Source organism: Balaenoptera acutorostrata, chromosome 3 (assembly GCF_949987535.1).
Source record: "Balaenoptera acutorostrata chromosome 3, mBalAcu1.1, whole genome shotgun sequence".
NCBI lineage: Eukaryota > Metazoa > Chordata > Mammalia > Artiodactyla > Balaenopteridae > Balaenoptera > Balaenoptera acutorostrata.
This window is the reverse complement of record NC_080066.1, coordinates 43,689,585-43,716,507: the sequence shown is the minus strand read 5'-3', so window position 1 is coordinate 43,716,507 and position 26,923 is coordinate 43,689,585. Positions and strand designations below refer to the sequence as shown.

The 26,923-nt window shown below is 43.9% G+C and overlaps 1 protein-coding gene across 12 annotated transcripts in view; it reads left to right on the top strand.

The window, feature by feature from the left end:
- The window catches only part of AKAP13 (A-kinase anchoring protein 13), a 351,713-nt gene that overhangs the window by 312,338 nt on the left and 12,452 nt on the right, over nt 1–26,923 (top strand). For 8 of the 12 annotated variants that reach the window (XM_057541951.1, XM_057541950.1, XM_057541949.1 and 5 more), the window contains 13 exons: nt 3,747–3,814; nt 5,978–6,044; nt 9,463–9,598; nt 11,313–11,425; nt 12,009–12,161; nt 12,784–13,034; nt 15,353–15,478; nt 15,595–15,712; nt 16,373–16,621; nt 20,116–20,192; nt 20,723–20,904; nt 21,025–21,107; nt 23,759–23,953. In XM_057541951.1, coding sequence (XP_057397934.1) covers nt 3,747–3,814; nt 5,978–6,044; nt 9,463–9,598; nt 11,313–11,425; nt 12,009–12,161; nt 12,784–13,034; nt 15,353–15,478; nt 15,595–15,712; nt 16,373–16,621; nt 20,116–20,192; nt 20,723–20,904; nt 21,025–21,107; nt 23,759–23,953 — 1,818 coding nt within the window. The remainder of the gene's footprint in view (nt 1–3,746; nt 3,815–5,977; nt 6,045–9,462; nt 9,599–11,312; nt 11,426–12,008; nt 12,162–12,783; nt 13,035–15,352; nt 15,479–15,594; nt 15,713–16,372; nt 16,622–20,115; nt 20,193–20,722; nt 20,905–21,024; nt 21,108–23,758; nt 23,954–26,923) is intronic. The other 4 variants (XM_057541952.1, XM_057541948.1, XM_057541946.1 and 1 more) reach the window with 2 other exon arrangements.

The following is a 26,923-nucleotide window of genomic DNA, read 5'->3' as shown; positions in this document are numbered from 1 at the left end:
CACCAGTACCTAGAACTGGCAGACTTTTATTTTGGCCAATCTGGTTGGACGTGAAATGATATTTCTATGTTGTTTGAGCTGGCATTTCTCTAATTTCTAGAGAGCTTGAGCACCATTTTGTGTTTTTTGTGAATTGCCTGTTCACAGTCTTTGTATTGTTTTTCTGTTTGGTTCTTTGTCTTACTGTTTTATGAGGAGTTTTAAACATTTTTAAGATGGTGTTGTTGGATGTGGCACTACCTTTAATTCCATTTCGAAATGTGTGCTTTTCTTTGTCCATGATATGAATTCATTAGTTTTCCTCATATTCTTATCACCCATGTTTTAAAGTGTATTTTGTTTAAGTAAAATGGAGTGAAGAAGAGGTTCTCCTAGGGTACCTAGGCAAGACTCAAGAGAGGGTAAGGAAGAATGGGATTAAAGAAGATGTATGTGAAAGACAGAGGGAAAAGACGGGGAGGGGAGCTGGAAAGCCTGTGCATGAGAAAGAGATGATGGATCGACAAGACCACTCCGTGGTCCCAGGCATCTGTGTAGCAGGGGAGGGGAGACATGTACCCTGAGTAAGGATAGTGGGGCTGATGGAGGGGAAACATGTTCTGTCTCACTAGAAGATGAATATACATGTTTGCCTCAACTACTTTGTTATACTTCGTGCTGTGGGTCTAGCAGCTTGGAGCTCACCTGCCCACCCGTCTCCCTCCTTCAGACATCTAGTGCTTACTGTGGGCCGGAGGCTGGGGGTAGGGATATAAAATTTAGAAAGACAGAGTTAGACTCCCTCCAGGAGTTTTCTCTCCAGTGGAAGAGTGTGGCCATCACAGTACAGTACCATGGCAGAGGCAAGCATGGAATACCAGAAGCATAGAGGTGGGGAGTCTTATCTTCCCTGCGAGAGTCAGAGAAGACTTCAGAGAGCTGACTCCTGCCAACCTAGTCAGGGAAGGAAGAGAGGGATAGGGACACAAGTACAGGAAACAGTTTGTTCAGAGCTCAGAGGTGTGACAACATGGCAAGGGGCTAGAAATGTACACAGCACATGATGGGCTATGTCAAGCTAAGTAAGAAGTTTGGGCTTTATCCTAAAGATGATGGGTAGCCATTAAAAAAGTTTCTGAGAAGTGAGAGGCAAAAAGTTTTGAATACAAATCAATAAAGACAAACGGTCTAGCCCACCTGTTGCCTCTTTGACCCTTTCTGGAAGACCATTGGCTAGTGGAGCTTAAAGTCTTTAGCCAAAGTTCACCAAGTCTAGATCCTGGAATATGAATTACATTGCCTGATGTATAGAAGGGCATAACAGCATTGGCATCTCAGAGTTATGTGGATTTCTATTTGTGATTCTGCTTTTTTCTTTATCAAAATGTATCCTTATTTTCAAGTAGCAGAGAACTAGACAATTTAATGAGGGCCAGTGGTTTCCGGTTCCTGAGAAAAATATCCTCAAAATGTTTCCTTTTGCTGATTAGAATGAGTCACTCCCCAGGGGTCTCGTTCTGCAGAGCCTTCCTTGTGCCCAGAAAGGGATGTTGCTGAGAAACCCTGGCATTAATATTCAATAATACATAACCCTTTTATAACTGCTGACTTCTGGAACAGTTTCACGACTTATGTGGAAATGGTCATGATCACAAACAGTAGAAATTGCAGGGAGCATAGCATCCATGTAGCTCCCTTGCAGTCTTCCTCCTGGAGAAGAAAACAATGGAAATAAGAATAGAGCTGTGACTGAGATAAAACCTTCCAGGTTTTTTCCTCTTGTTGATTCCCTGAGTGAGCCTTTCCCAGGAGAGTCTCTCCTCATGCTGCCGTTGGTAAATGGATGTCTCTTCTGATTGTTTAACATCAGAAAAATGACCAGACAGTGAATTTCACTTGGGGTGGAGCTAGAAGAGCTTAGCTAGATAGAAGGCTTGGTAGGCCTGAGAGTAAAAGGCCCAGAATACTTCACCCCACCCCACTTCCAGACAAGTTCCCACTCTGGGCCATCCTGTCAACAAAAGTAGAGTTGCTCCCTATCGCCTCTTTTATGGAAATAGCTTCAGCCAAGATTCCTCCAGTTGGAACTTTCCCTAACCATGCCCTGAAGGATGGGTCTGTCCTAGTGATAATTCAGATGACTAAGTTGAAAACTCTTCTGCAACATGAACCTTATAGAACAAGCTAGTGGATTTACTTGGAAAATTATCTCTTTCTTCAAGAGATGTAGCATAAGGAGTCTTATAGGATCACAGAGAAAAGGAACTTGGAGGAAAATGTGGTACTTCCTTTCATTTTATAGGTCTGAGGAAACTGAGACCTATAGAGAAGGAACTTGCATAGGGTAACATTAACTAATCAGGAGAGCCAGGACCTAAATCACATTTAGTGTGATGGTTGTTCTTCTAGTACTCCTTTTAGTGTTGATAAGATATTTGACATACTGTAATCTAGGTTGTGTCAGGGCACTTGGTGTTTGGATAAAATAGACATAAGATCTCAAACAGACGTTTGAGTAGGTGGCATGAGCTAGGCATTATGCTAGGGAGACCTAGTTAAGGATTCGGCAGTAGATGAAGGGACCCTGCCCTAGAGGAGCACTCAGTGGAGGAGAAAACCATAAGATTATCCAACGCATTGTGACTGGTGGTATTAGGGAAGAGACCTGTGAACCGAGTAGGCATTGAGGAAGGAATGGGGAAAAGCCTCTGGGGTCTGGGGTTCTGGCAGTCTCCATTCTAGTATCCTCGTAATCCGTACGTGGGAACCAGGAGAGCATCCTGGCCCATGATTCGTGGGTTAGCATAGGCAGGACCCGTGGTGCTTCCTGACTCAGCGTTGCCTGCTGGGTGGTATCTGTTGATTTTCTCAGGCAGTCCTTCCCTGGAGAGATGCTCGTCATGGGGTGTCCCCACAGACAGCTCTCTTATTTGTTTTACTTCACCTCTGGCCTCCTGGCGCAGTTCTGTTTTATGACTTTATGGCAGCAGTACAAGCTGATGATGACCCTTGTGAGGCACAGAGGGAGGGGTTTTTACATCAGTGGCCCTTGTGGGCCAAGGAGTGAGAAATAAGAGTTGAAATAAAATCGTGTCCTTGGAGGATTATGGGCTGTGCTTCATCTTGTGGGAAATCTCTGTTCATCATTCAGGAAGTCTCCCACTTTCTCTTGAGTCAGGGCTCCCAGAGGTGCTTTAGGGTGGTTCTGATGACCTTTCTTCTGCGGCTCTTGACTCACTCGGGGTGTTGCAAAAAGTTCAGGGTAGTTAGGTTTCCAAGTCAAAGGACATCAACAGGTAGATTTTCAGATTCACATTCCACCTTTGACACAGCCATACAGATTTCACAGCCCGTGTTAAGGGGCTGTATTTATGTGTTATTTGTGGGTGTTATTAAATGTATATGTAAATGTCTATATGTATATGTAAATGTATATCATTTATGTATTATTTGTGACTTAGACTTACATATTGACGGCAGATGCTTTCAGTTTTAGTTTTGTAGCCTCTCAGCTTCCTGCCCGAGAAGTTTCAGATTTCTAGTTTTTATTAATTGGAAATCACATCTGCTCTTGTTTCTCCTCCTCCAAATGGCATCGCATGCCTGCTTCCTAGAAGAGGGCTGCAATCTGTAATTTCGGCTAGTCACATTCTGACGTGTGAGTGACTTCACCTGGCAGTCTGTCGGTTGCTGTGGCAGTGGAAAATCAGTCTGGGGGATCTGTTTGCTGTGTATTAATGTCACCTGGGGTTTTGCTCTCTTTTCAGATTGTAGTGCTTTTGTCCACAAAGGCTGTAGAGAAAGTCTGGCCTCCTGTGCAAAGGTCAAAATGAAGGTAAGACATTTTTGGCTAAACCAATAAAATCTTCAGAGTTGGGAGATTTGGGGTTGTAGTTTTTGTTTATTTTCATCATTTGGTACCTACTTTGAGACTAAAATAACCAAAAATGATTTTTCTCTTCTTAACACACTCGGGAATTTGTGGCTTTTGGAAGGTAAAATGCTTTCAGAACTTCTCCATGTTAAATGCACATTTCTCTGTGATTTTAATCTGTGTCGCCATTGAAGTGGTTTTCTGCTTAACTGTGTCTGCAGACCTACTCTGCCTTTCACACGCCTGGCTTCCTTCTTCAGGACCATGAGGGCAGCAGGTGGAAATCAGGAGCTCTGACACGCTGATGGGCTGGGGAGTGTCAGGGTTAAACGGGCCTGTCTGGCAGCACTTTTCTCCACAGGCTCGTGTGGATCACATGACAGGAGCAGGAAGTGTATGATGGTACATGCTCTGAGTATGCAGCTGTGTGATAACAGGCACTGCATATCAGAGCCCTTAAAGAAAGAGTACGGGGCTGGGGGCAGATGGGCGTTTAGGTGGCCTGTGTGGTTTTCAGTGTTGTAGTCACTCATAAATGTCTTTGTTCCTTGTCAGAAGAGCGCTCTCCAGCTCCGTCTACACAAATGCTCAGCATGCTGTGTGCTTCCAGTAACCAAACGCGTTTATCTAGTGCAGTGGCCTCACACTGGAGTGTGCATTAGAATCACCTCGGGGGCTTGTTATAAGATGACACTGGGCCCCACTCCCAGAGTTTCCGATTTGGCGGGTGGGGAGGGGCCAGGAACTTGCCTTTCTAATAAGTTCCCAGGTGATGCTAATGCTGCTAGTCCGAGGACCACACTTTGAGAAGCAGTGAACTAGTGTAAAGATGACAGACTTCTGTACCCCAGGTCTTATTCAGTCCATGGGCATAAATCTTGTTTGGCTCATGGAGTAATTTTTTTTTATTTGAGTTAGTGTATTTATTGAAAAATCGTATTTCACACCAATTTGGATTTCTGATTTCTCCTGAGGAAATAAATGGAAGATCTCACAGCCCTGGTATTACCCAGCATTCCCAATTCCCACCTTGCTCTTTTTCTTTTTTTCCATAGTACTTATCACCTTCTTAGGGTCTATTTAACGCACTGTATTTATTATATTACATTTACTTTTTATGATCTGTACCTTCCCCCCACTAGACTGTAAGCACCAAACTTGCCACGCAGTCTGAAGTCAGGAGTGTTTGATCCATTAATAGCTCCTAAGCACGTAGAACAGTATCTGGCCTGTAGTTCCTTAAATGTTGGAGAGGTGGGTGGTGGGTGATAATCTACTGGGGCTGAGTGGCTGCTGCCTCCTCTAGACAAGATGTACAAGCCCCAGACTGCCACTACCCCCTCCTCCAACTCGCCTCTGTCCTTTGTTACCTGCCTGACCCCACAGGCATTTGAGTTTGTGATCTCTGGTAAGACTGCCGTTACTGTGAATGTGCTACAGAGAAGGAGAATGATAGGGATACAGCATATCCCATAGAAAAGAATGTAACCTGAAAGGGGGAGTTCCATTTTAAATGGACCCTTTTTCACTAATGATTTATCTCAGACTAATTGCTTCAGTCTGTAATTTCTCACACAGTGTCTCTGTTCCATGCTACAACAAAAGTCTTAAAATTAGCACTTTGCCTAAGAATTATTTAACACCTTATAAATGCGAGTCACTGGAGACATAGAAACAAAAAGGGCACAGATGCCGCTCTTAAGGAACCAGCATTCTGGTGGGGAAGAGGGACAAGCAGGCGATGACCATAAATAAGGAAAAAACTAGGCGGGGGCACGTGCAGGATTCTAAGGGGTGCCAGTCGCTGCCTCGGGTGAGGAGAAGAAAGAAGCTAACAGATGGCTCTACCAAGGAGGGATTATCTTGAAGTAGAAGAGTGCCGTGCCTGTGAAGGTGAAAAGAGCCTTCCAGGCAGAAGAGACGGCATTTGCAGGATCAGAGTGCTTGGCAGGTCCAGAGGAGAGCCGGAGTGGGTGGCTGTCGCTAGGGCTAGGATGCTGAGGACCATCGGCAGGAACAGAGCGGGGGGGTAGGAGCAGCTGGCTTCCTGCTCTAGGCCTCTTGAAACTTGGCAGAAGATAAATTGTAAATGCAGTGCTCACTCAGACTTTCTTTTCCTTTCAGCAGCCCAAAGGGAGCCTTCAAGCACACGACACATCTTCGCTGCCCACAGTCATTATGAGAAACAAGTGTAAGTAGCTCAGCCCACCTCTCATGATTCCTTTTCGCCTCTCTGGTTCAGGACTTACCCATACTTCTGTAGTATTTATTTGTTATTCTTAAGCAAGATTTGAATACCTATTTTGAATACTTGGAGAAGGCTGCAGTTTCATTGACCAAAGGCTTAACATTCTACCATCAAACTCTCTGGAAGGTTCTAGAATAGTGTGTGTCTTAGCTTAAAAGGCAGCACCTTAGCCCTGTGTGTCTTGAAATTTCTCTTACGTGAGTCGACAGTGAAACTTGCTTTTAGCAGCGTTACAGTTGCGTCAGATGAGATCTTATTAAACTTCTTGACAAACTGTGAAGTTATGAAAATAGTTCTTTTTTTCCCAAGGACTTCAGTGGTACACAAATTGGGTAAATCACACCTCTCCCATTCACATCAACCTGTCTTCTCCAGTCTGTGCAAAGCTTCACTTTGGTTTTACTTAATATTTTCCCCTTTTCATTCTTCATTCCCTATCTCATTCCTTTTCCCTCCTCAGCACGCATTGCAGTATATTTAATGTAAACCTCTCTAATCTGCCGTATCTTTAGCCATATGTGTACCTCTGGAAATGTCTCTTATGATTTTGTGCATTCAATTTAAATTAGATGATATGACTTGCTTATCCATTCTGCTGGGGTTTTTTCCACTCAATATGGTTTTGAGATCTATGCGTGTTACTATATGTAAGCTATTGTTTCAGATCGCTGTATGGTGTTCTTTCATAAATATATACCACATTTTAATTATCAGTTCCCCCCAAAGATGGTTGTCTGAGTTGTTTCCAACTCCTGCCATAAAGATGCAGTCATGAATATCACCTAAATTTGCTCTGTGGGAACCCATGTGAAACTTACGTTCAGGCCGTGTTTTTCAAAATGTAGATCCTGGATCAATTAGAAGTGCCAATTCTTGGGCCCTACCCAGACCTACTACATCAGAGATTCCAGAGGCGGAGCTCAGTGATCTGTGTTTCAGTAGATGCTGCAGGTGATGGTGATGCACACACTCGAGCTTGAGGACCACTGCTCTGTGCCCCACTGCTCTGCGTGCTTCCACATGGCTCCGGAATGGCTGTAGAGGCTGTGCCACCAGGAGGGTGTGGAGTCCCTTTAGAGAGAAGTCCAGTTATTGCCCATCTTTGCATGTCGATTCCTAGAAAAAAAGTTGTGCCAGACTGTCACCCACTTTAACCAATGATCCATCCCATTCCAACACCTTTTACAAGTCTAATCTTCCTTAAACTTTTGTTCTGTGACATTATCCCTTATTTCAGAAACCATTTTTTTCTTTCAAATCAGATAAAATAGCCTTTTTCCAAAAAATACCTATTATGTCTGACCCCCACATGTATTCTTATTCCTGTTTTACCTGTTTTATTCCTGAGGTAACGTAGCGGTAAGAGTACAGATTGTGGATTCAAGTTGTATGGGTTTGAGTCCCAGCATCCCACTTAACATCCGCGTAACCTCGGACGTTTACTAAATCCCCTGTACCTCGTTTTCCTCCTCTGTGAAAGGATGGTAATAGTATCAGCAGGTGGTCATCGGGTTTAAGTGAGATCACACCAATGAAGTACTTGGTGGTAGGCCTCCTTCAGTGTTTGCTTCACCGCTACCATCACCATCACAAATAAGGATGCTGAGGCTCAGAGTAGTTAGCAACTTCCCTGAGTGGAGTGGCTTGGCTTCAACAAGGGAAAGTTGTTTTCACCCCGCTATGCTGCCTTTTAGATGCAGGTTGTTCTTTCAAATTTTCAGGGCTCTGCATGACATGACTTCGTTCTGCTTCTCCGGCCGTTTCACTGATCCCTTATATACACCCCTCTACTTACTTCCTCTTCTGCTTGTTACCTCCCTTTCACATTAATAGAGTGTTTCTGCCTTCCTTCATACGGTTCTCCTCTTCAGAATGTCCTCTTTTTCTGTTGACTTACCCACATCCTACTGTTCTTCAAGAACCGGTGTTTCTTCCTCCATCAGATTTTATCTGCTCAGCAGCTTCCCTTCTGAGACACTGAGGATGTGCTCCAGGCTCTTGAACACTTGAGCATGTTCTCTTCCCTGCCAGTTGCCCTTCTTCCCTGTTGGTGTGGGACCCACATCTCCTAGTTTCCTGTGTGCTTCCTGCAGGAAGGGTCTGGTCGTGTTGTAGGGTAGCATGTTTCTGGTGTTTATTATATCACCACCTTCTAAATCGAATTTGAATTGGAAATTAATGGTTTTATTAATTGTATTAAGTCAGAAACATCCTGTAATACTGTGAAGCCATAACAGCTGCCCCAGTCTTACTTCCTTCAGCTCCTCGTACTCCTGGGGATGGACAGATAATGCAGCAGTTTAGTTAGCTACCAAGGAAAAATAATTTGTTACCCAGATGGCAGTGTGACGACTTTAGCATGAAATTAGAGCCCCAGTTTCCTCTTTGGTCAAGTTCAAGAGAAATATGCAGTATGAGGACAAATTAGCTATGTGACATCAAACACATGTTGCATTTTCCTCATCTGTAAATTAAAGGAATTGGTCAAAACCTGTGTTCTCAGACATTGTACAGAAGGATCGCTTGGGGAGCTGGTAAACGTGTAGACTCCCAGGTCCCACCCGCACAGAACAAGGAGGGCTGGGAATTTGCATATCTAACCAGCCCCTCACACGTTTCTTGGTAGGTCCTCCCAAAGAACACCAGCCTCAGTTACCTCTGAGGCTCCTTTTATCCTTAAAACTCTTTTGGTCTCCTTTTCTCTTACTTTGAATTAGTTTACATTTTTAAATATATGATACTTTCACACGATTCTTTATCCTCGTCGCCTCATTTCCATCACACCCCACGGGTAAACCACTTTTCTTAGTTTTATATTTATCTTCCTTAAGTTTCTTTATTAAAATAAAGCAAATACCAATTTGGATTATTAATTATGTTTTTAAAACATAAAAGGTGGTCTGTTGCGCACTTTATTCTGCACCTTGATTTTTTTCCCCCTTAATATGTTATCTGCAGATCTGTGTCAGTTCATGGAGAGAGTCCTCATTTTTTTTTAAAGCTTCATAGTATTCACATGTAGGCTGTACCATGATTTATTAACTGATCTTCTTTTGATACTCATTTTGCTTTTACCAAACTTTGCATTGAATAACTTTGGACATATGTCATTTCAAATATAAACAAGTAAATCTTGTAGAATAAACATATCCTAAATGGAATTACTGGATCAAAGATATAGGCATTTACAATTTCAACAGCTAATGCCAAGTTGTCTTGCATAGAGTGTTTGTGCCTATTTACACTCCCAGGGTAAATCTCTTTTAAAGCAGTTTGCTTCTATTTGGCATTCATCCGGTGAGTCAGTGCTGGTGGGCATGTGTCGGTGATACTTCATTTGGTGTCCTTTCATTCTTTACAGCCTCCCAGCCCAAGGAGCGCCCTCGGTCCGCAGTCCTCCTGGCCGATGAAACCACTGCCGCCCCCATGTTTGTTAACAGACGGTCCCAGCAGAGTGTGTCGCTCTCCAAAAGTGTCTCCATTCAGAACATTGCTGGGTGAGTGGGGATGTAAAGCTAGCACAGTTGACATCTAGGTGACAGAGCATAATAATGTATACCATTTGACAAAAAGATTGTTTTAGAAAGAAATGTATAACGTAATGGGTTAGTGCTACAGATGAGTGGGGTGAGGATTACACTTTTTTTTTTTTTTAAAGTATTTGTTTATTTATCTATCTATGGCTGTGTTGGCTCTTCGTTTCTGTGCGAGGGCCCTCTCTAGCTGTGGCAAGCGGGGGCCACCCCTCACCGCGGTGCACGGGCCCCCCACCATCGCAGCCTCTCTTGTTGCGGAGCACAAGCTCCAGACGCGCAGGCTCAGTAACTGTGGCTCACGGGCCCAGCCGCTCCGCGGCATGTGGGATCCTCCCAGACCAGGGCTCGAACCTGTGTCCCCTGCATTGGCAGGCAGACTCTCAACCACCGCGCCACCAGGGAAGCCCGAGGATTACACTTTGATGCACCATCATAATCACCATTTTGTAGCAAGGATCCCCTTTAAACACCATTTTTAGGCCAGTTGTCCTCTGCTTTTATACATGATCAGCCCTGCTTTTAAAGAACCTGCCTTCTAAAAGGATGATTTTCAGATCAAAATAAGAAGTGGGAATAGGAAAAAAGATTTAATTCTGAATGTTTGGTTTCAATCACTTGTATTTTCATATGTCACACTTTTCTGTTGGTCAGATGAACCTGGGGGGAGGGGGTAGCTTTTTTTTTTTTTTTTTTTTTTAAACTCGCCTCTTGACTCTTAAGTCATGGGAGTGAATAATGGGCCGGGTACTACAGTAGGTTCCCCGTCCCTCATCTGCACTGAGTTCCTTTTGTGGTCCCTCCAGAAGTTGCTGTGGCCCCTGATTGTTCAGGCCTCGGCTGTCTGTGGTTAGCACAGGGCCGATTATGATGTTGCTGGCTGTTTGGGGTAAGATGCCTGCCTTCCCATCCAGTAAAGAAGTCATCTCAAATGTAGGACTCAAAACATCTCTTGCAGCTCTCTTAACCTAGGCTGGAGGAAAATTCCCAACTGAAGGATGCAAATCTCCTTTTGTCTGTGTTTCCTAACCTCTGTGCTGGCTACTGTTTCCTCCTCCTTAAAAAAAAAAGTTTCAGGTATTTTTATATTGTTTTGTCTTTCTGTTGTAATTAACCAAAGGCTTTCTTTTCAAAGTTCTTATGTTATCCAAATGAGTTTATATTATGACTTTTAAAAGTTGGCCTTTAAATAAAATTTAGTTTTAAATGACTCTGGCTTACTTTTGCGTTGTACCACAAACATCTACTGGGTGCCTAATGTGCTAGCTGGTGAGTTGGGGTCAAGAAAAGTTCAAAGAATATGGTTTAATATAAGTGCTTGGTCTATAGTTATTTAGGGAACACAGGGAAAAAGTGTAGTGGTTAGACATGAGTTTCAAACAAAAATTTCTTATATAATGTGTATGCAGTTTGAAGGAGGAGCATTCTCCTTGCTACCTATCGTTTAAAAAAACCCAAGGCTCAAAAAGTTCATGCTTGCAGTGATGTTAAATGCCTCCAACCTTCCTTAATAGTTTGTGTTGCATATTGCTGGGTACCTGGCATAAGTAATTTGTCTTCCATCATTGTAGTACTTGCAGCCAGCTGTCATTTTATAGTTTTTCAGATCTTCACTTAAGACCGGAAACTATGGCTTCTCAGAATGTATCTGACAGTATGTGTTTCCTTTTGCCCCCAGAGTTGGCAATGATGAGAACATATCAAACACCTGGAAATTCCTGTCTCATTCAACAGACTCACTAAATAAAATCAGCAAGGTCAATGAGTCAACAGAGTCCCTTACTGATGAGGGTAAGCAGAAGCCACGGCGTGTATTGTGTGCGTCTGCAGAGACTTTGTGCCATCTCCTAGAATGCAAGCACTAACGCATCTCCTGCCTCTTCCTTATTCCTGTGAAACTTCTCTAAACTGTCTGTAAAGCATCACATGCTTTAAAATGAGTGGTAAACCCACTTATCCTGTTCTTAGATGGTTGTCCACTGAAGGATGTCATTGATTTTAATGTGGTCAGACTCTGGTACGAATGCTTCTTCTTCCCCTAGACTTTCGTACACATTCAGTTCTAGCTCTTTTGGCACAGTTGTAAGCCTACTCTCTTAAACAAGTAAAGTCACCAGGACCCTGATCATGTTTTAATCATCTTTGATTTATGTGACGTTTATCACCCTTAACCGAAGTCTTGAATATATAGAGTATGTCACTCCGGAACAGAAAATGATCTTTTCTAATAGAATATATATTCTATGAACGTCCCTGTGTTAGTGTAGAGTGTTTATGTCTCATGAAATTATCACCCTGAGGAACGTCCAGCAGAGGTTTTTTTTTAGAGGTCACAGACACAGGATTCTGATACTGATTTTTTTTGTATTTTGAGGAGTAGGTACAGACATGAATGAAGGGCAGCTAATGGGAGACTTTGAGCTTGAGTCCAAACAGCTGGAAGCAGAGTCCTGGAGTCAGATAGTGGACAGCAAGTTTCTGAAACAGCAAAAGAAAGATGTGGTCAAACGGCAAGAAGTGATTTATGGTGAGACTCTTCATGTGCTGTGCTAATATTTGATTTGCATTGTCTGGCATTGTTTATTAGGGGATTTATTGGGCTATGTCAAGTCAATTTTCAAGTATGTAGCATCTCAAAGATTTTCTTTTGAAAACTTTGAGGTATAAAGACATCTTATTTCTATCCTTTTCTCTCTCTGTAAAATTATATTCTTTACTTTTATTGGACATTTTATTTAATATGAGTGCTTATTTATGCGATAGTCCTAAAAAGAGATCTCTTGTGACAGTACAGTTTAATTCCTCAGCTACAGTAGAAACTAGACTAAACACAAGTCATTTCTGGGAAACAGGAACGTAGTAAATTATGAAAGGTCTTGAATCCCAATGAAGACCACTTTGGAAACCACCACTTAAGAGTGATGGAATCCAGTACACCTGTCAGAAAATAGTGTGAGGTCCCATGAAAAAATCGAGGAATAGGATGAAAACACTTTAGGGAAAAGACAGCTGTTGACTCAGTTTTAAAGTTTAAATTGGGCCGTAAATAGCCTTAAGACAAAATTGGGCTGTTAGTAGCAGCAGACACACTTTGCAGGAGAATCCTCGAGGAGAGCATTCCTGACCACTGAGCCTTGTCCCTCCCCCAGAGCTGATGCAGACGGAGTTCCACCACCTCCGCACACTCAAGATCATGAGCGACGTGTACAGCCGGGGCATGACGGCTGACCTGCTCTTCGAGCAGCAGATGGTGGAGAAGCTCTTCCCCTGTTTGGATGAGCTGATCAGTATCCACAGCCAGTTCTTACAGAGGATCCTGGAGCGGAAGAAGGACTCTCTGGTGGATAAAAGTGAAAAGAACTTTCTCATCAAGAGGATTGGGGATGTGCTTGTGCACCAGGTGAGCAGCGGGAGGGCCCCTGGTGCCTCTCATATGCACTGGGGGCCCCGTAGCCGTGCGTTCACATCCTGGCTGTCCTGCTCACGATCTCTGTGAGCTTAGGCAAGTGATTGCATTGCTCCGACCCTCAGTTTCTTTTTCTGTAATTGAGGACAGTAGATTTTCTCTTTTAATGCTATTTTAAAATTTAAAAGATAATGTATATATAAAGTACCCAGCATACATGGTAGACATGCAGTAAAAGCCAGTTTTTCTTCCTCAGAGTCTGTACCAACATCAGAGATACTATAGTTTAAGAGATCAAAAAATATTTGTTGGAAGTCTCAACCTCAACCTGTGACTCAAATCAAAAGGCTCATTTATCTAAAAACCACCTGAGACTAAAAATTTGACTAAGAAACCATCTGTAAAATAATTCATAAAATATTTCTTGCTAATATTTTCGTCAAGGTGTGGTATGGTTTCAATCCTATGTCAAAAGCAATTTAGCTAAAAATTGTTTTGATACTTTCAGATGTATGTGTCATAAGCAGTTTCTAAATGTTTCTTTTTTAAAACATTCTTTTTGAAAGAAGAATAATGCTAGTATAACCTTTATAGGCAGAGGGGCATTGCATCACATCTGACTAGCTGTTTCTCACCGGCAAGTCTCTGCCTCATTGTGGAAGCAGAGGCTTACTTGCTGGAACATTTGCCTGAGAATTGGAAATATTGTCCTTTCGTTGTATTCTTGAGTCTGTACCCCTCGCCCTATTAATTCATTGGTGCCTTCATTCATTCATTTTTCAAGTATTTACTGGGGATTTACTCAATACCATGTGGAACCACAAAGGTAAATATAGTGTAGACCTCTGCTTCATGGAATTCATGTTCTAGGAGTGAAGGATAGGCATGTCGTGAAGTAAATGCAGATGGAGTGTAGTGAATGCGTTCACACTGGTGGTCAGGGCCTCAAAGTGGGCACGGTCAGCTCTGCAAGTGAGGACCCTTCCTCCCCAAACATCCCTCTCCTGTCATTTTCCATGTTTCTCCCTCTGCCCCTCCTCCCCACCCTCAGACCTGCACTGGTACTTCCTCTGACCTTGTAGCTCCTTGTATTTGTGCATGTCCTCTAGTAAGATGTTAGCCCCGTGGTGTCCATTTGTTGGTTCTGAGCGCCAGTGCTAGAATCACCCTTTTAGAGCACTTGCTTTGTGATGGGAGCCGATCACTTAAAAATCTCTCTGCCTCAGCTTCTCTGTTGGTAAAGGGGAAAAGGAAAGGCTACCCTGAACGTTTTTTCAAGTTTTGGGGTAAGGATCAAGTTGTGTTGCCTCCAGAGATTGTTAGTCCAGTGGGAATTGATGCTTAGCACGTGTCTTGTGGACCACATACAGAAACTCAGCGGGTACCCCACAGTGAACGTAGCTTCAGATGAACCGTTGAGATTGCACACGCTTGGGAATGATGTAAGGGCCATGCAGAATTGTTAGGCCTGCTGGCCTGAGGTAAGTAGGATAAACAGATTCCCTAGGTAATGACGGCCGTTTCTGATGTCTTTCTAACTTATCAGGATGACTTTTTTGAGACTGCTACCTCAAGAAAGACTTCTAGTGAGTCTCTCTGTTTTATTACTGGGTTATGACAAATGGGAGTTAAAACACATCTTGCATTTCTTATGTGCACAGTACATAGATATTTCTGTGTTTATTATTTTTTAAATATATGTAACAGCTTTATTGAAATATAATTCATATGCCATGTGATCCACCCATTTGAAGTACACAGTTCAGTGATTTTCAGTATATCCATGGAGCTGTGCAGCCGTCACCATGGTCAGTTGTAGAATATTTTTATCATCATCACCCCCACCAACTTCCCCAGCCCTAGGCAACCACTAATCTACTTTCTCTGTGGGTTTGCCTATTCTGCACATTTTATATAAATGGAATAAAGCAATATGTTGTCCTTTGTGATGGGCTTTTTTCATTCATACATTATCCATTTATCCTCTGATGAACACTTGGGTTATTTCCACTCTGGGGCTGTTGTGAATAATGCTGCTATGAACATTCGTATACAGGTTTTTGTGTGGACATATGTTTTTATGTCTAGGAGTGGAATTGCTGGGTCATATAGTAACTCTATATTTAACTTTTTGAGGAACTGCTAAACTGTTTTCCAAAGCTCCTGTACCATTTTAATCTTTTAATCTTTGGGGGGAAGTTATGAGGAAGCTCTCTTGGGTTTCACAAGTAGACTGGAAACTTTGGACAAAATGATAATAGGAGTTTAGCACCCTGAGTTATGGCATAATTTCTGTTCTCTTCCCTCTGCAGTTTTCAGGAGAGAACGCAAAACGCTTAAAGAAGACATACGGCAAGTTTTGTGGGCAGCACAACCAGTCTGTAAACTACTTCAAAGACCTCTATACCAAGGATAAGCGTTTTCAGGCCTTTGTGAAGGTATTGATGTGAAACGGTGGGGATTTCCACGTTGTCCAGAGCATTGTGTCACTGTCAGTTTTAGCTCGAGCCTTCTCCCTTGGGTAGTTCCTGACACTTGGTTTACTTCCTTGCAGAAGAAGATGAGCAGTTCAGTCGTACGGAGGCTTGGAATCCCAGAGTGTGTATTGCTTGTAACCCAACGGATCACCAAATACCCGGTTTTGTTCCAAAGAATATTGCAGTGTACCAAAGGTGCGTCTCTCTCTGGACTCAGTCTTGTTTGCCAGTGGACTGTTGCGGTCTGTCCAACAGCACTGGAGACCCCGTAGAAGAACTCTTTTACGTCGAGAAGGTCTAAAAGAGAGCCTGTGTTTTATCTTAAAAACAGTTTTCTTGAGTGAAAACATAAAGTGTATATCAGCAGACTTAGGGTGAATGAGAGCAAGAAGGGAAGGAACCACTTAGTGATCCCAATGAGAGTTCAGTGACCTGAGCAACTTGTCACTTGTCCCTAGACTGGGAGATGATTCCCACCTGCAAGTGCTAGAATCACCGCTGTTTCTCATTTAATCACGACTTGGTAGTTTCTCTCTCAGCTAATCCTGCTCCTAGGCAGGTACATTAAGGATTAGGTAAAACAAAGACATAAATTAAAAACTAGTTGCTCCTTTCCCTCCCTAAGAATGTTGGGTTCCTTCCACTTTAGAACGCGGCACATAATTGCATGTCATCTGTATCATTGAAACATCTAACTTGATTTAAACTCTGACAGAGCCAGGGGTAGGCACGTGCCCTTCGACGTGTTGGCTTCGCTCTGCCGGCGTGCCCACAGAGGGAAGACGGTGATGTGGAGCAAGAAGGCAGGGTCCCCCTCCTTCTGCCCAGTAGAGACAGTTATTCTTTCCTTCTCAGACAGTGAAGTGGAGCAGGAAGATCTAGCTCAGTCCCTGGGCCTGGTGAAGGATGTGATTGGAGCTGTGGACAGCAAAGTGGCAAGTTATGAAAAGAAGGTCCGTCTCAATGAGATTTATACAAAGACAGATAGCAAGTCGATCATGAGAATGAAGAGTGGTCAGATGTTTGCCAAGGAGGATCTGAAGCGGAAGAAGCTCGTGCGGGATGGGAGCGTGTTTCTGAAGAGCACAACAGGGAGGTTGAAAGGTGAGGCTCGCTCTCGTCAGAGTCTAAGTGTGTGCCAGAGGGCAGCGGGCAGGATCCAGATGTCACCAGGTTGTTCCCAGGGACCCATGTCCAGACACCACACAGGAGCAGCAGTCATTTAATTGATCTTAATCTTGTGTCAGAAAAGACTGGTTTGAGATGGCTTACAAAACCATATAGAATACAGTAAGAGAACGAGGAAATGATGCAGTCAGGGGAAATGAAAAACAAAAAAATTTTTTTTAAAGAACAAAGCAAAGGGTAAGATTCATACAAAAAAGCAAGGTGTTTTGTAAGACATATTTTCCCTATGAAAGAGGGGCAACAAATTTGGGGTCAGGGTCTCTGGCAAAACAATTGCTAAGAGGGAAATACCATCAGTTGCACAATTCATAGATTCTCTGAGATTAAAAATACATCACTCGTTCCTGAGAGACGGCAGAGGAATTTTCAGCTCCTGAGACCTTAGAGAAACGAAAGTTTAACTCACAGCAACTAGATTTATGATTAGACTTTGTTTTTCATCTTTTATCTTTCTCTAAGCAAAAGAGATCATAAAAGGTACTCATTTTCTGTTTGATTTTAGTTTTTACCTTTTAAATGATCAGCCCCATCAAGTGAAGGAAGTTAGGAGGTTTGTTCATTCATCTGTACATCTGGTTGGTTTGTTTGTTTTTAATAATTGTTTTCATCAAACCTGTATCCTCTGGGCCTATATGGTAACTCTCACCTCACCAGTAGCCTTGAGTATACCCAGCCCACCTCCCTGGCCTCGGTGAGCTGAGCACACAAAGCAGCCCAGTGCCGTCAGCCCCGCTGGCATAAAACTCAGGTGAGTGAAATGTGTGCTTCTCTCGTCGCCGAGGTATAAGTAATGCTATAGGTAGCTGCTCTCGGAGAATTCCCAGGAGTCCTTAGCTAGGGTCTCACCATGCTCAGACCACAGAGTAAAGAAATCCCAGGCATTCAGCTGCTCTCAAAGGTGAATGTCGCAGGACACCCTGCATAGAAGTTGGGCTCGGAATGAAGAGACTTGTAAAGAGGTTCTCGCTCTGCAGTGTGATGGCTGCTAGAATAGAGAGGCGTGAACTGAGGACAGGAGGAGGGAGCGAGGCAGAAGGGAGGAGGAAGCGTGGAAGCGTGGAGCTGAAGGGTCTGGCCCGTCGGGAGGGGTGGGCAGGCGGGGTCTCTGGCAGCAGAGTGAGGCAGGAAATACGGCTGAAGAATCGGCCGGGGGCCAGGTTGGGGTGGGTGCGTGCTCCGGACTAGGGGGCTGACAGGGATGCTGGTGATGGGAGTGAGCGAAGGATGGGCTCAGAATGGAGGGTTTGAGCAGGAAAGGGGTGAGTTAGAGTGTGTGTAGTTCAGCTGCTGGGGGCAGGGTAGAGGACAGCAGGGATGCGGAGGTACCAGTGACCGAGACGAGGGCGGTCACTGCTGCAGGGATCCGGGAAGGGCTCCTCCAGGCAGGGTCATCTCAGAGAGAAGAAATACCCCTTCCTGCCACCAGCCAGCTGTGCCTCTCACTGCTCCATGATGAACTTGAACTGTGCGATCCCTGCAGCTCCTTCCTTCCAGCCCTGGTGCTCTGTGATGTCCTGAGACCACAGTTGAGGGCTCTGGCCTCACCGCCACTGTGAGGCCGTGTCGGAGGCAGCCTGGTGGTAGAGAAGCACCTGCCCGCTCTTGTAAGGATGGATTTCCTAGAGTTGCTGCCAGTGCTGTATTTTCTTTACACAGCAGTTTATTTATTCATTCCCGAAATAAAAACTGATAGATTCCAGCTGTTGGAATAATGTTGCGGTCAAAGCAATGGCAGAACGATAGGTTTTCTGGCCTAAAATGTCTCCAGTGGAGATAAGAGTTTGGTGTTTAGTCATTTTCACCCCCAAGTGAAAATGACTTGTGCCAAGAACAGCCAGTCCTGTGTTGGGTAACCCTTGAAAGGGATGGGATTGTTTTTCTCTGATCTACTGACGCTGTGATCATGTAAACTTCAGGATTCCATAAAGTTGAAACTTATGTTTTAGAGCTCTTTTTTTTTTTTTTTTTTTTTTGGCAGACCCCTGAACGATTTAAAAGTAAAGTTTAAAAAAAAAAAAACTTGTCAAAACTAATGGTAGTGCATGGAAAATTACTGTGGTCTAGGCTGAAAAACTAGACCACCCTAGGAATCAGACATCCTTGCTTCTGTTTTCCTCATAGCTTTGCAATGAATTACACAGGGCACCCCAGTTTTGGCAGTAGTGGTAGAAAAGGCCAAGAGGGTCCTGACCACCCAGGAGGCGGCTGCATAAGTCAGCCTGTTGTTTTCCCAAAGATTTGTAGGCTCCCCTTTCCAGAGTAAAGGTGGTACAGAGGGACCTGTTAGGTCTCAGTAGACGGCTCACCTCCAGCGAGGTCCCACTTTGTCCTTAAGGGAATAATGGGAAATGTCACTTCATACTCCTAGATAGGATTAGAGCAAGAGTTTGTGGCATTCTTTTGATTCCTGGATCCAACTAGAGATGTTAATTTGGCTTTTGTTTTTTCTTAATTGAGAAGAAGAGAAGGCTGTTTCCACGGTGCAGAAGGGTTGAGGTTGACTGTGCTGTGTTGGAGCTGGGACTGGAGCCACTGTACTCCGTGTACCTGTGACGGCAGCGGGTGTCGTCTAGCCATCCGTGTCCTCTAGGACGTGTGGATGAAGCCTGCGTTTCATTAGACTGAGATATTCTTTTTTTTTTTTTGAAAGTATTTTTATTTATTTATTTATTTATTTATTTATTTATTTATGGCTGCGTTGGGTCCTCGTTTCTGTGCGAGGGCTTTCTCTAGTTGTGGCGAGCGGGGGCCACTCTTCATCGCGGTGCGCGGGCCTCTCACTATCGCGGCCTCTCTTGTTGCGGAGGACAGGCTCCAGACGCGCAGGCTCAGTAACTGTGGCTCACGGGCCTAGTTGCTCCACGGCATGTGGGATCTTCCCAGACCAGGGCTCGAAACCGTGTCCCCTGCATTGGCAGGCAGACTCTCAACCACTGCGCCACCAGGGAAGCCCCTAGACTGAGATATTCTTGTACATCACCTTCTGGCAGCCTTCCTGTCTGCTGTCCCACGCCTTCTTCCCATTACTATGATCAGAAGTTGAGAAATACTATGACCTGAGTATTATGACCTGTAAAATGTGTTGCTATTTAGCATCTGTTAAAGCCCTGCTTTCCAGCTTTACTCTTAAAGTATTTATTCTTAAAAATCTTGCCTTGTGGGATATATCTTTCCAGCACTGAGTGCTTAAACCTTCCCAAGACAAGGCTTTGGTGATAAATCCCATTTTAAAATGCCTCTAAAAATCTAATGATCAGATCTGGACCCTGCAGAAATGTCAAGCCCTTTCCTTGGAGGAGTGTAACAATGTGCTGTGCGGGTGTGTTGCTGAGTTTTCCTTTAATGAAGTGCCCTGAAGGTGCTTCACCGTTCAGTGGTCATTGTTCTCTCTTCCCTTCCCCCCTCTACAGAGGTTCAAGCGGTCCTGCTTACTGACATTTTAGTTTTCCTTCAAGAAAAAGACCAGAAATACGTCTTTGCGTCATTGGTAAGCTGAATTGTTTGTCTCTGCTGTTTGTAATTAATAGTATTCAAACCCATGACAGTAGGTGGTGAGTGTTAACACTGTATTACTGCTCTCCCACCTTCTTAGAATTGGCTCAGGACAAATGCCTCCGAGTCATTTCTTACATACCCTTGCAATTTTCTGCCCACCTCCCTCCCCACCAATTATTTTTCTGTTCCCTCATAATCCTTTTGAGAGCCTTTGGCATTTGATCAAAAAGAAATCTGTCACTGGAGTATGTCTCACACATTACGTATTACAAATCTTGCCAATTTATAACATTGCCAACCAGATTCTGTGACGAACCGGAAAGGACTCATCGTGCAGAAAACAGGACTTGAACCTTGATAACCTTAAATTTTAGTTTCATTTTGGAAATCTTTTTCTGTTGGATAAAATGTGAGTGAGCCGTATGCTTTTAAAAGGCATCTAGTCTTACCTTAGATGGAGGTTGTCTTAAGAGCTAGAATGTTGTATCCATGTCTTATATCTGCGCTCTCCCCATTTTCCAGGACCAGAAGTCAACGGTGATCTCTCTAAAGAAGCTGATTGTAAGAGAGGTAGCACACGAGGAGAAAGGTTTATTCCTAATCAGTATGGGGATGAAAGATCCAGAGATGGTGGAAGTCCACGCCAGCTCCAAAGAGGAGCGGAACAGCTGGATTCAGATCATCCAGGACACGATCAGCACCCTGTGAGTCACACACCCTGGCCCACCCCTGCCTCCCGGCACCTCTGTGGTTTCATAATGGTTGGGCCACCATCAGACTAATTGACATCTTCAGAATGTGCTGTTTTGTTGTGGTTGTGTTAGGAACAGAGATGAAGATGAAGGAATTCCTAGTGAGAATGAGGAAGAAAAGAAGATGTTGGACACCAAAGCTCGGGAGTTAAAAGGTAAAGCTGGCTGGAAGCGGTCTGAGGCCCTGTCTGGGGGCGTCTGCAGTCCCGTAGGGTCCCCGCTGCTCCTCCATCCCAGAGCCATCCCGGCAGGCATGTGAACCGGGGACGGGCATAGCTCCTAACAAAAGAGAAACCAAATCTGAGCTGGCACAGGTCCCGGTGAACAATGGCTGTAGGAATGTGTCTGATACTAGATCGAGGGGATGTTGGGTCTCTCGTCTCGGTATCAGTGTCCTTGGACCCTGGTGACAGTCTTTGTACTTTGTCACAGAAGAATCTGCCAGAATTCATGGTCACATCTAAGATTAAAACAAGGAGAGAAAGGTACTTGCGGGAAAGAATTTTCCAGTTAATCCATTTATCGGTTACCCCCGCCACTGTGCCCTGCGTTCCAAATCCGTCATGAGGTGGTTTGGGGAGAAGTGTACTATGGGTTATGTTTGGCCACTATCTGTCGAGGCCCTACTGTTTCATGTGGTCTTCTTGGCATCCCTGCAAGACCTGTATTGTAATCCCCACTGTGTAGGTGAGAAAGCTGAGGCCCATGAAGGCCAAGCAACCCAGGGTCACACACATGCACAGTTCATGGCAGAGCCAGGGCTGTGCTCCCTGTCTGCTCACCTGCAGGGCTCAGTGCTCGTGCCCCTTTGCCGGTGCTTGCTGAGTGTTCTGAAGTAAATACGTGTTGTGCTTTGGGTAGAAGTAAGGCCCAGAGTCAAGTAAATATAGGCGCCCAAGGAGTTTACTTATTACTTCATTCTGTTTCAATGGGGAGAAAAAAAAAGAAGAGATGGACAGATTTAGACTGGAGCCAGTATCACATTTTTTAATCTCTGCCTGTGATTAGGATGGCAGAGATAAGAACTGCCTTCTTTTCACATGTATGAAGCACCTGGCCAGGCATAACGCTAGGTGCTAGGGATGCAACAATTCCTAAAACAGTCCCTGCCATCGGGAAACCCACACTCTGGCAAGGGAGATCTACATAAATGACAGGCCACCTAGACCACAGGCACATATAAAGTGTGTAGGACCCACGAATCCTGCCTGTGGTGAGTCTCCCAGAGAAGATGACACATGAGCTACATCTGAAAAAAATTACCTCACCAGATGAAAAATAGTTAGGTGAAAAGTGAAAAAGGACTTGACATGTCTGCCAAGGAATGAAGGTTTGGTATATCTGGAGAGTCAGGGCTGAGTGATGGGAGATTAAGCCAGGAAGCCACCACATCTTGAAAGGCAACAAGGGAAAGATGCAATTTCTTTAGTAAAATTTAAACTTAAATTTTTTTAAATTGGTATTGACACCAGTTGGGAGAATTGCTTGGGGGGCTGGGGGAGCCCACTGGGAGTGGAAAAGCCAGTTGGGGGACTCTTGGGATAAGTTTGGTGAGAAATGGGCTGGAGTGGGGATGGACGTGAGTAAGAAATAAGGAACCACTGTGGGTGGTGGGACAGAGTGAGGGGACAAAACCGCTCCCAGATTTCCAGCTGGGTAACTGGGGGATGACAATGTTGTTGCCTGAGGAAGAGGCCACAGGCTACAGGGAGGAGGCGGGGTGGCAAGAAGGGAGAACAGAGGTTTCTGACCTGCGGAGAACAAGGCGTCTAGGTGGAGAGGGCCGCCTGACAGTGGGACTCAGCAGTCTGGTGCTCAAAATGTGGGTAGGATTTGGGGTGCCTTTTGTGAGTTATCAGCACATAAGAGGTAATTGAAGCCATGGGAGTGACTGAGGTCCCCGAGAGGAAAGCATGTAAAGTATAGAAAGGAGTCTAGGATGGAGCCCGGGGCTGGGGGGTGGGGGGAGCCCAGATATTCATTCATGGCAGGTGGCAGGTCTGGTCTGTAAAGTGCTGGAGTAAGAGTGGTAGGAAGAGAACCAGCAGTGTCCTCAAAAGCGGATGGGGAGGGAAACAGTTTTATTTTATTTTATTATTTTATTCATTCATTCATTCATTTTGGGCTGCCTTGGGTTTTCATTGCTGTACGCAGGCTTTCTCTAATTGCAGCTAGTGGGGCCTTCTCATTGCAGTGGCTTCTCTTGTTGCGGAGTACGGGCTCTAGGCGTGCGCAGGCTTCAGTAGTTGTGGCTTGCAGGCTGTAGAGCGCAGGCTCAGTAGTTGTGGCACACGGGCTTAGTTGCTCCGCGGCATGTGGGATCTTCCCAGACCAGGGCTCGAAGCCGTGTCCCCTGCATTGGCAGGCGGATTCTTAACCACTGCGCCACCAGGGAAGTCCGGGAAACAGTTTTAAATGGGGGAAGTCATCCATGCTGGAAAAGATGAAATGAAAGACTTCACTGGATTCAGTAGTGAAGGGTAACCTTGGAAAGAGCAGATGCAGAGTGATGGGCAGAAGCCAGAGAAGAGTGTGTGGGTTGAGAAATAAACAGGAGGCAGGAGAATGGAACAGAGTGCAAGTTCGTTATGTCAGAAATTCTAGTATTTGCCTAGAAAGACCCGGGATAGTTTTCCAGGTAGACATTACAGGTCAAAAGCTTGATACTGCCTTCATGATGAAAAAGAAAGTGGGGAAGCTGTGTTCCTTGTGGTTCCATGCGTTACCACAAGGTGGTGCTCATGTCTTAGTCATCTCATCATAGTGAACAGTCAAGTCACCAGATCTCTCTTCTGTGCACCTGCAGAACAACTTCAACAAAAGGACCAGCAGATCCTACTCTTACTGGAAGAGAAGGAGATGATTTTCCGGGACATGACTGAGTGCAGCACTCCCTTGCCAGAGGATTGCTCCCCAACTCAAAGCTCTAGAATCCTCTTCCGATCCAACACAGAAGAGGCTTTCAAAGGAGGGCCTTTAATGAAAAGTGCAATAAATGAGGGTAATTTACATTCAGCATTGCCCCCCTCTTTGTCTCCTCCCACAGTGGTTTACACACTAATATTATCTACCAGTTTGTACTTTTTTATTGTAAAATAAATCACAAATACAGAAAACAACGCAATACATATTTCGCTTTAGTAAATTATTATCAGGTGGGCATCCTTGTAAGTACTACCCAGGTCAAGAAACCCCTAAAAGCCCTTCCACATGTCCTGTCCCCATCAGAGCTCTCTCCCTCCCTCCTGAAAGGAACAGGTATATTGTGACTTTTATAGTAATCACTTAGGTTTCTTTATGGTTTTATGGCCAAGTGCCTGTTCATAGACCCTGTGGTTCAGCTGTATTCATGGTTTTTGATATGCCTTTTAGGATTCTTTATTTACAGTCCCCCACCCACCCCACCATCCCTTTCTTTTCCACACAATTTATCCTTGAGCTTTGACCTATGGGTTTCTCTTTTTGGGTTTTATTCACACAGGGGTTCTGTTCTTCTGCCCTCCGTTTCCTTCAGATCCTCTGCTGGACTCGGAGGCTCAGTTGCTCAGACATAATCCCTTTGGCAAGCTGTGTTACCGTAGTGTTGTGCTCTTTCATCTGGGGACACAAAATGTCTAGTTGTCTTCTTTATTTTGTAACATATAGGAAAAACAAGATAAAAGGATAAATGCTTGATTTCCGCCCCCCCCCCATTATTTACCAGTTTTCAAAGTAGTGAATTGATTTATGGTCATTCTCTGAAAGTGACCAGTACTTTTAATATACTATTATAGACTCATGAATTAAATATGTCTGATGCGCTTCAAGTCATTGCAGTTCTTATCCTTATTAAAAGTTAAAAAGGTCCTCTCTTTGCCAAGGGGCACCTCTTTGTGGGGCCTCTGAGTCCTTTTGGCGTGACCCCAGCAGTCATTGAGAGCTGCTTTGCTATTTGCTATGTTAAGATGTTCCAGGCTCATCTTGTTTTCTGCCCATACCTGGAATTAGCCATCTTTCTGAGAAGCTCTGGTTTCTTTTAGTGGGAAATGATGTTTCAAGACCACTGTCTAGGCACTAGGGGTGGTTATTGCGGCTGGGGTTTTCATTGTTACTAGGTTGGGCCTTTCCAGTGGGCTGCTTTGGGGGAAATATACTTGTGTGTGTGCGTGAGGGGATGGGGTGATGAATTCACACTGATACATATTTAATTCAAATTGTGGACTACAGGGCTTAATCTCTTCTATATTACATCTGTGTCTCTTTTCTTCCACATTGTGAATCCTCATTCTCAAGGATACATCGTAGAAATAAAATATCCTATATTTACCCTAACATACACATCAGAATAACAATACTAAAACTACTGTCACTGAATATGACTCTTTTATGCTATCCCCATTCCCTCCCCCCTTTTTTATTTACCAGCTGTACTCTGTCTATACTGTCAGCTTACAACCACTGTATACGGCACTCTCCCCTTTTCAGACCCGACCTGTAGTCTTCATTCTGCAAGAACCACCACCAGTTTTTATCAGTGTCTCTCCAGTCATTTTGGATGTCTAAAGCTTATTATTCTTTAGTAGATGTCTCAGGAAAGGTTCACGAGGATAATATACCGAGTCCTTGCATATTGGTAATAATTTGTGCCCTTTATACTTGAAAATCTATTCTGCTGGATATAAAATCCTTGGTTCACGTTTTCTTCCTCTGAGTATCTTAATTCTCGAATATGTTATTTATTTTTTTCTGACGTAAAGCATTGCTGGCAGAGTCTGATCGTAATTTGATTTTCCCCATGTAAGTCGCATGCTCTTTGCCTAGACGCCCAAAGGATTTTTTTCCCCTAAATCAGAGTAGTTTTACTAGAATATACCTTGGTGTTGGTTATTCTGGAATGATGTTCTGGGGTTCACAGTGTTCTATTTTGATATATAGTTTCAGATTTTTCAGATTTCAGAGATGTATTCTTATATTATAGTTTTTAGTATTTTTCCTGCACCCTTGCTTTGATTTTCTTCTTCAGGAACTCCCACTATCCATATGTTGGATCATCTTTGCCTGTCTTCAATACTACTTGCTTTCCCATGGTACTTTTTATAGCTTCATCTTTTTAATGTTTAAATATCCTTTCACCATCTATTATCTTAAGTCATTTTCTTTTGGGTTTATTTGCTCTCATATTCTAGTTCAGTTTTCATATCTTAAAGGGATACCTTTTTTCCTTTCATTTCCACTTGAGTTTTGCCACCTCCTTTCTGTGTTTTCTGATTCTGACTTAGGTTCTTTCATGTCTTGTGTCATTTTCTTTATTTTATTAGCTCACTTATTTTATGGACATGTCCCTCTGATGTGCTTTTATTATATGTAGGGAAGTTATGCCCCTTGTTCTTTCTCTCTCTCTGCCTTTTCTTAACTTTGTGTGGGATTTGACTTTGATGTTTTTCTGTTGCTCATTTTTGCGTGAAATACATTTCCTAAATTTTTAGGCTCAGATAGCTTGTTTCACTTCATCGGACTCTTGTATTGTTTTCATGTAGTGTTTTTAGAAAATAACAATGGCTTGTCTTAGGAGATTCCCTGCCTCTGTTTCCTCCCTTATTCCATCTGGACCTTCTTTTTCCTTTATCTCTGTTGCTTCTCTCCTGCTCAATTTTCATTCCACTTTCAGCACTTTCTCCTTTCTGTGGGACACTGCTGCTCTAGAAGAGAACCCTAGCTGGTTGGATTTGAGAATTCAGATGCTTAGACTGCTCTAGCCCCTTGACCACCCTATGGGAGGGGCAGAAAGCCTGCCCGTTTGAACTGCAGTTCTCAAATTGGCTCACCTTACTTCCTAGGGAATTCCTTTTGGCTGCTTTGGATCTGACTCCAAGAGCCGTGCTCCTTCCAGTAAATTACTTTGCCTTCCCTGTACCCTTTTAAATCTCCTAGGTCTCATGTGAATAAGGCTGAAGAGTTAATCTCTGCATTTCCAGTAGAATCCAACTAACGC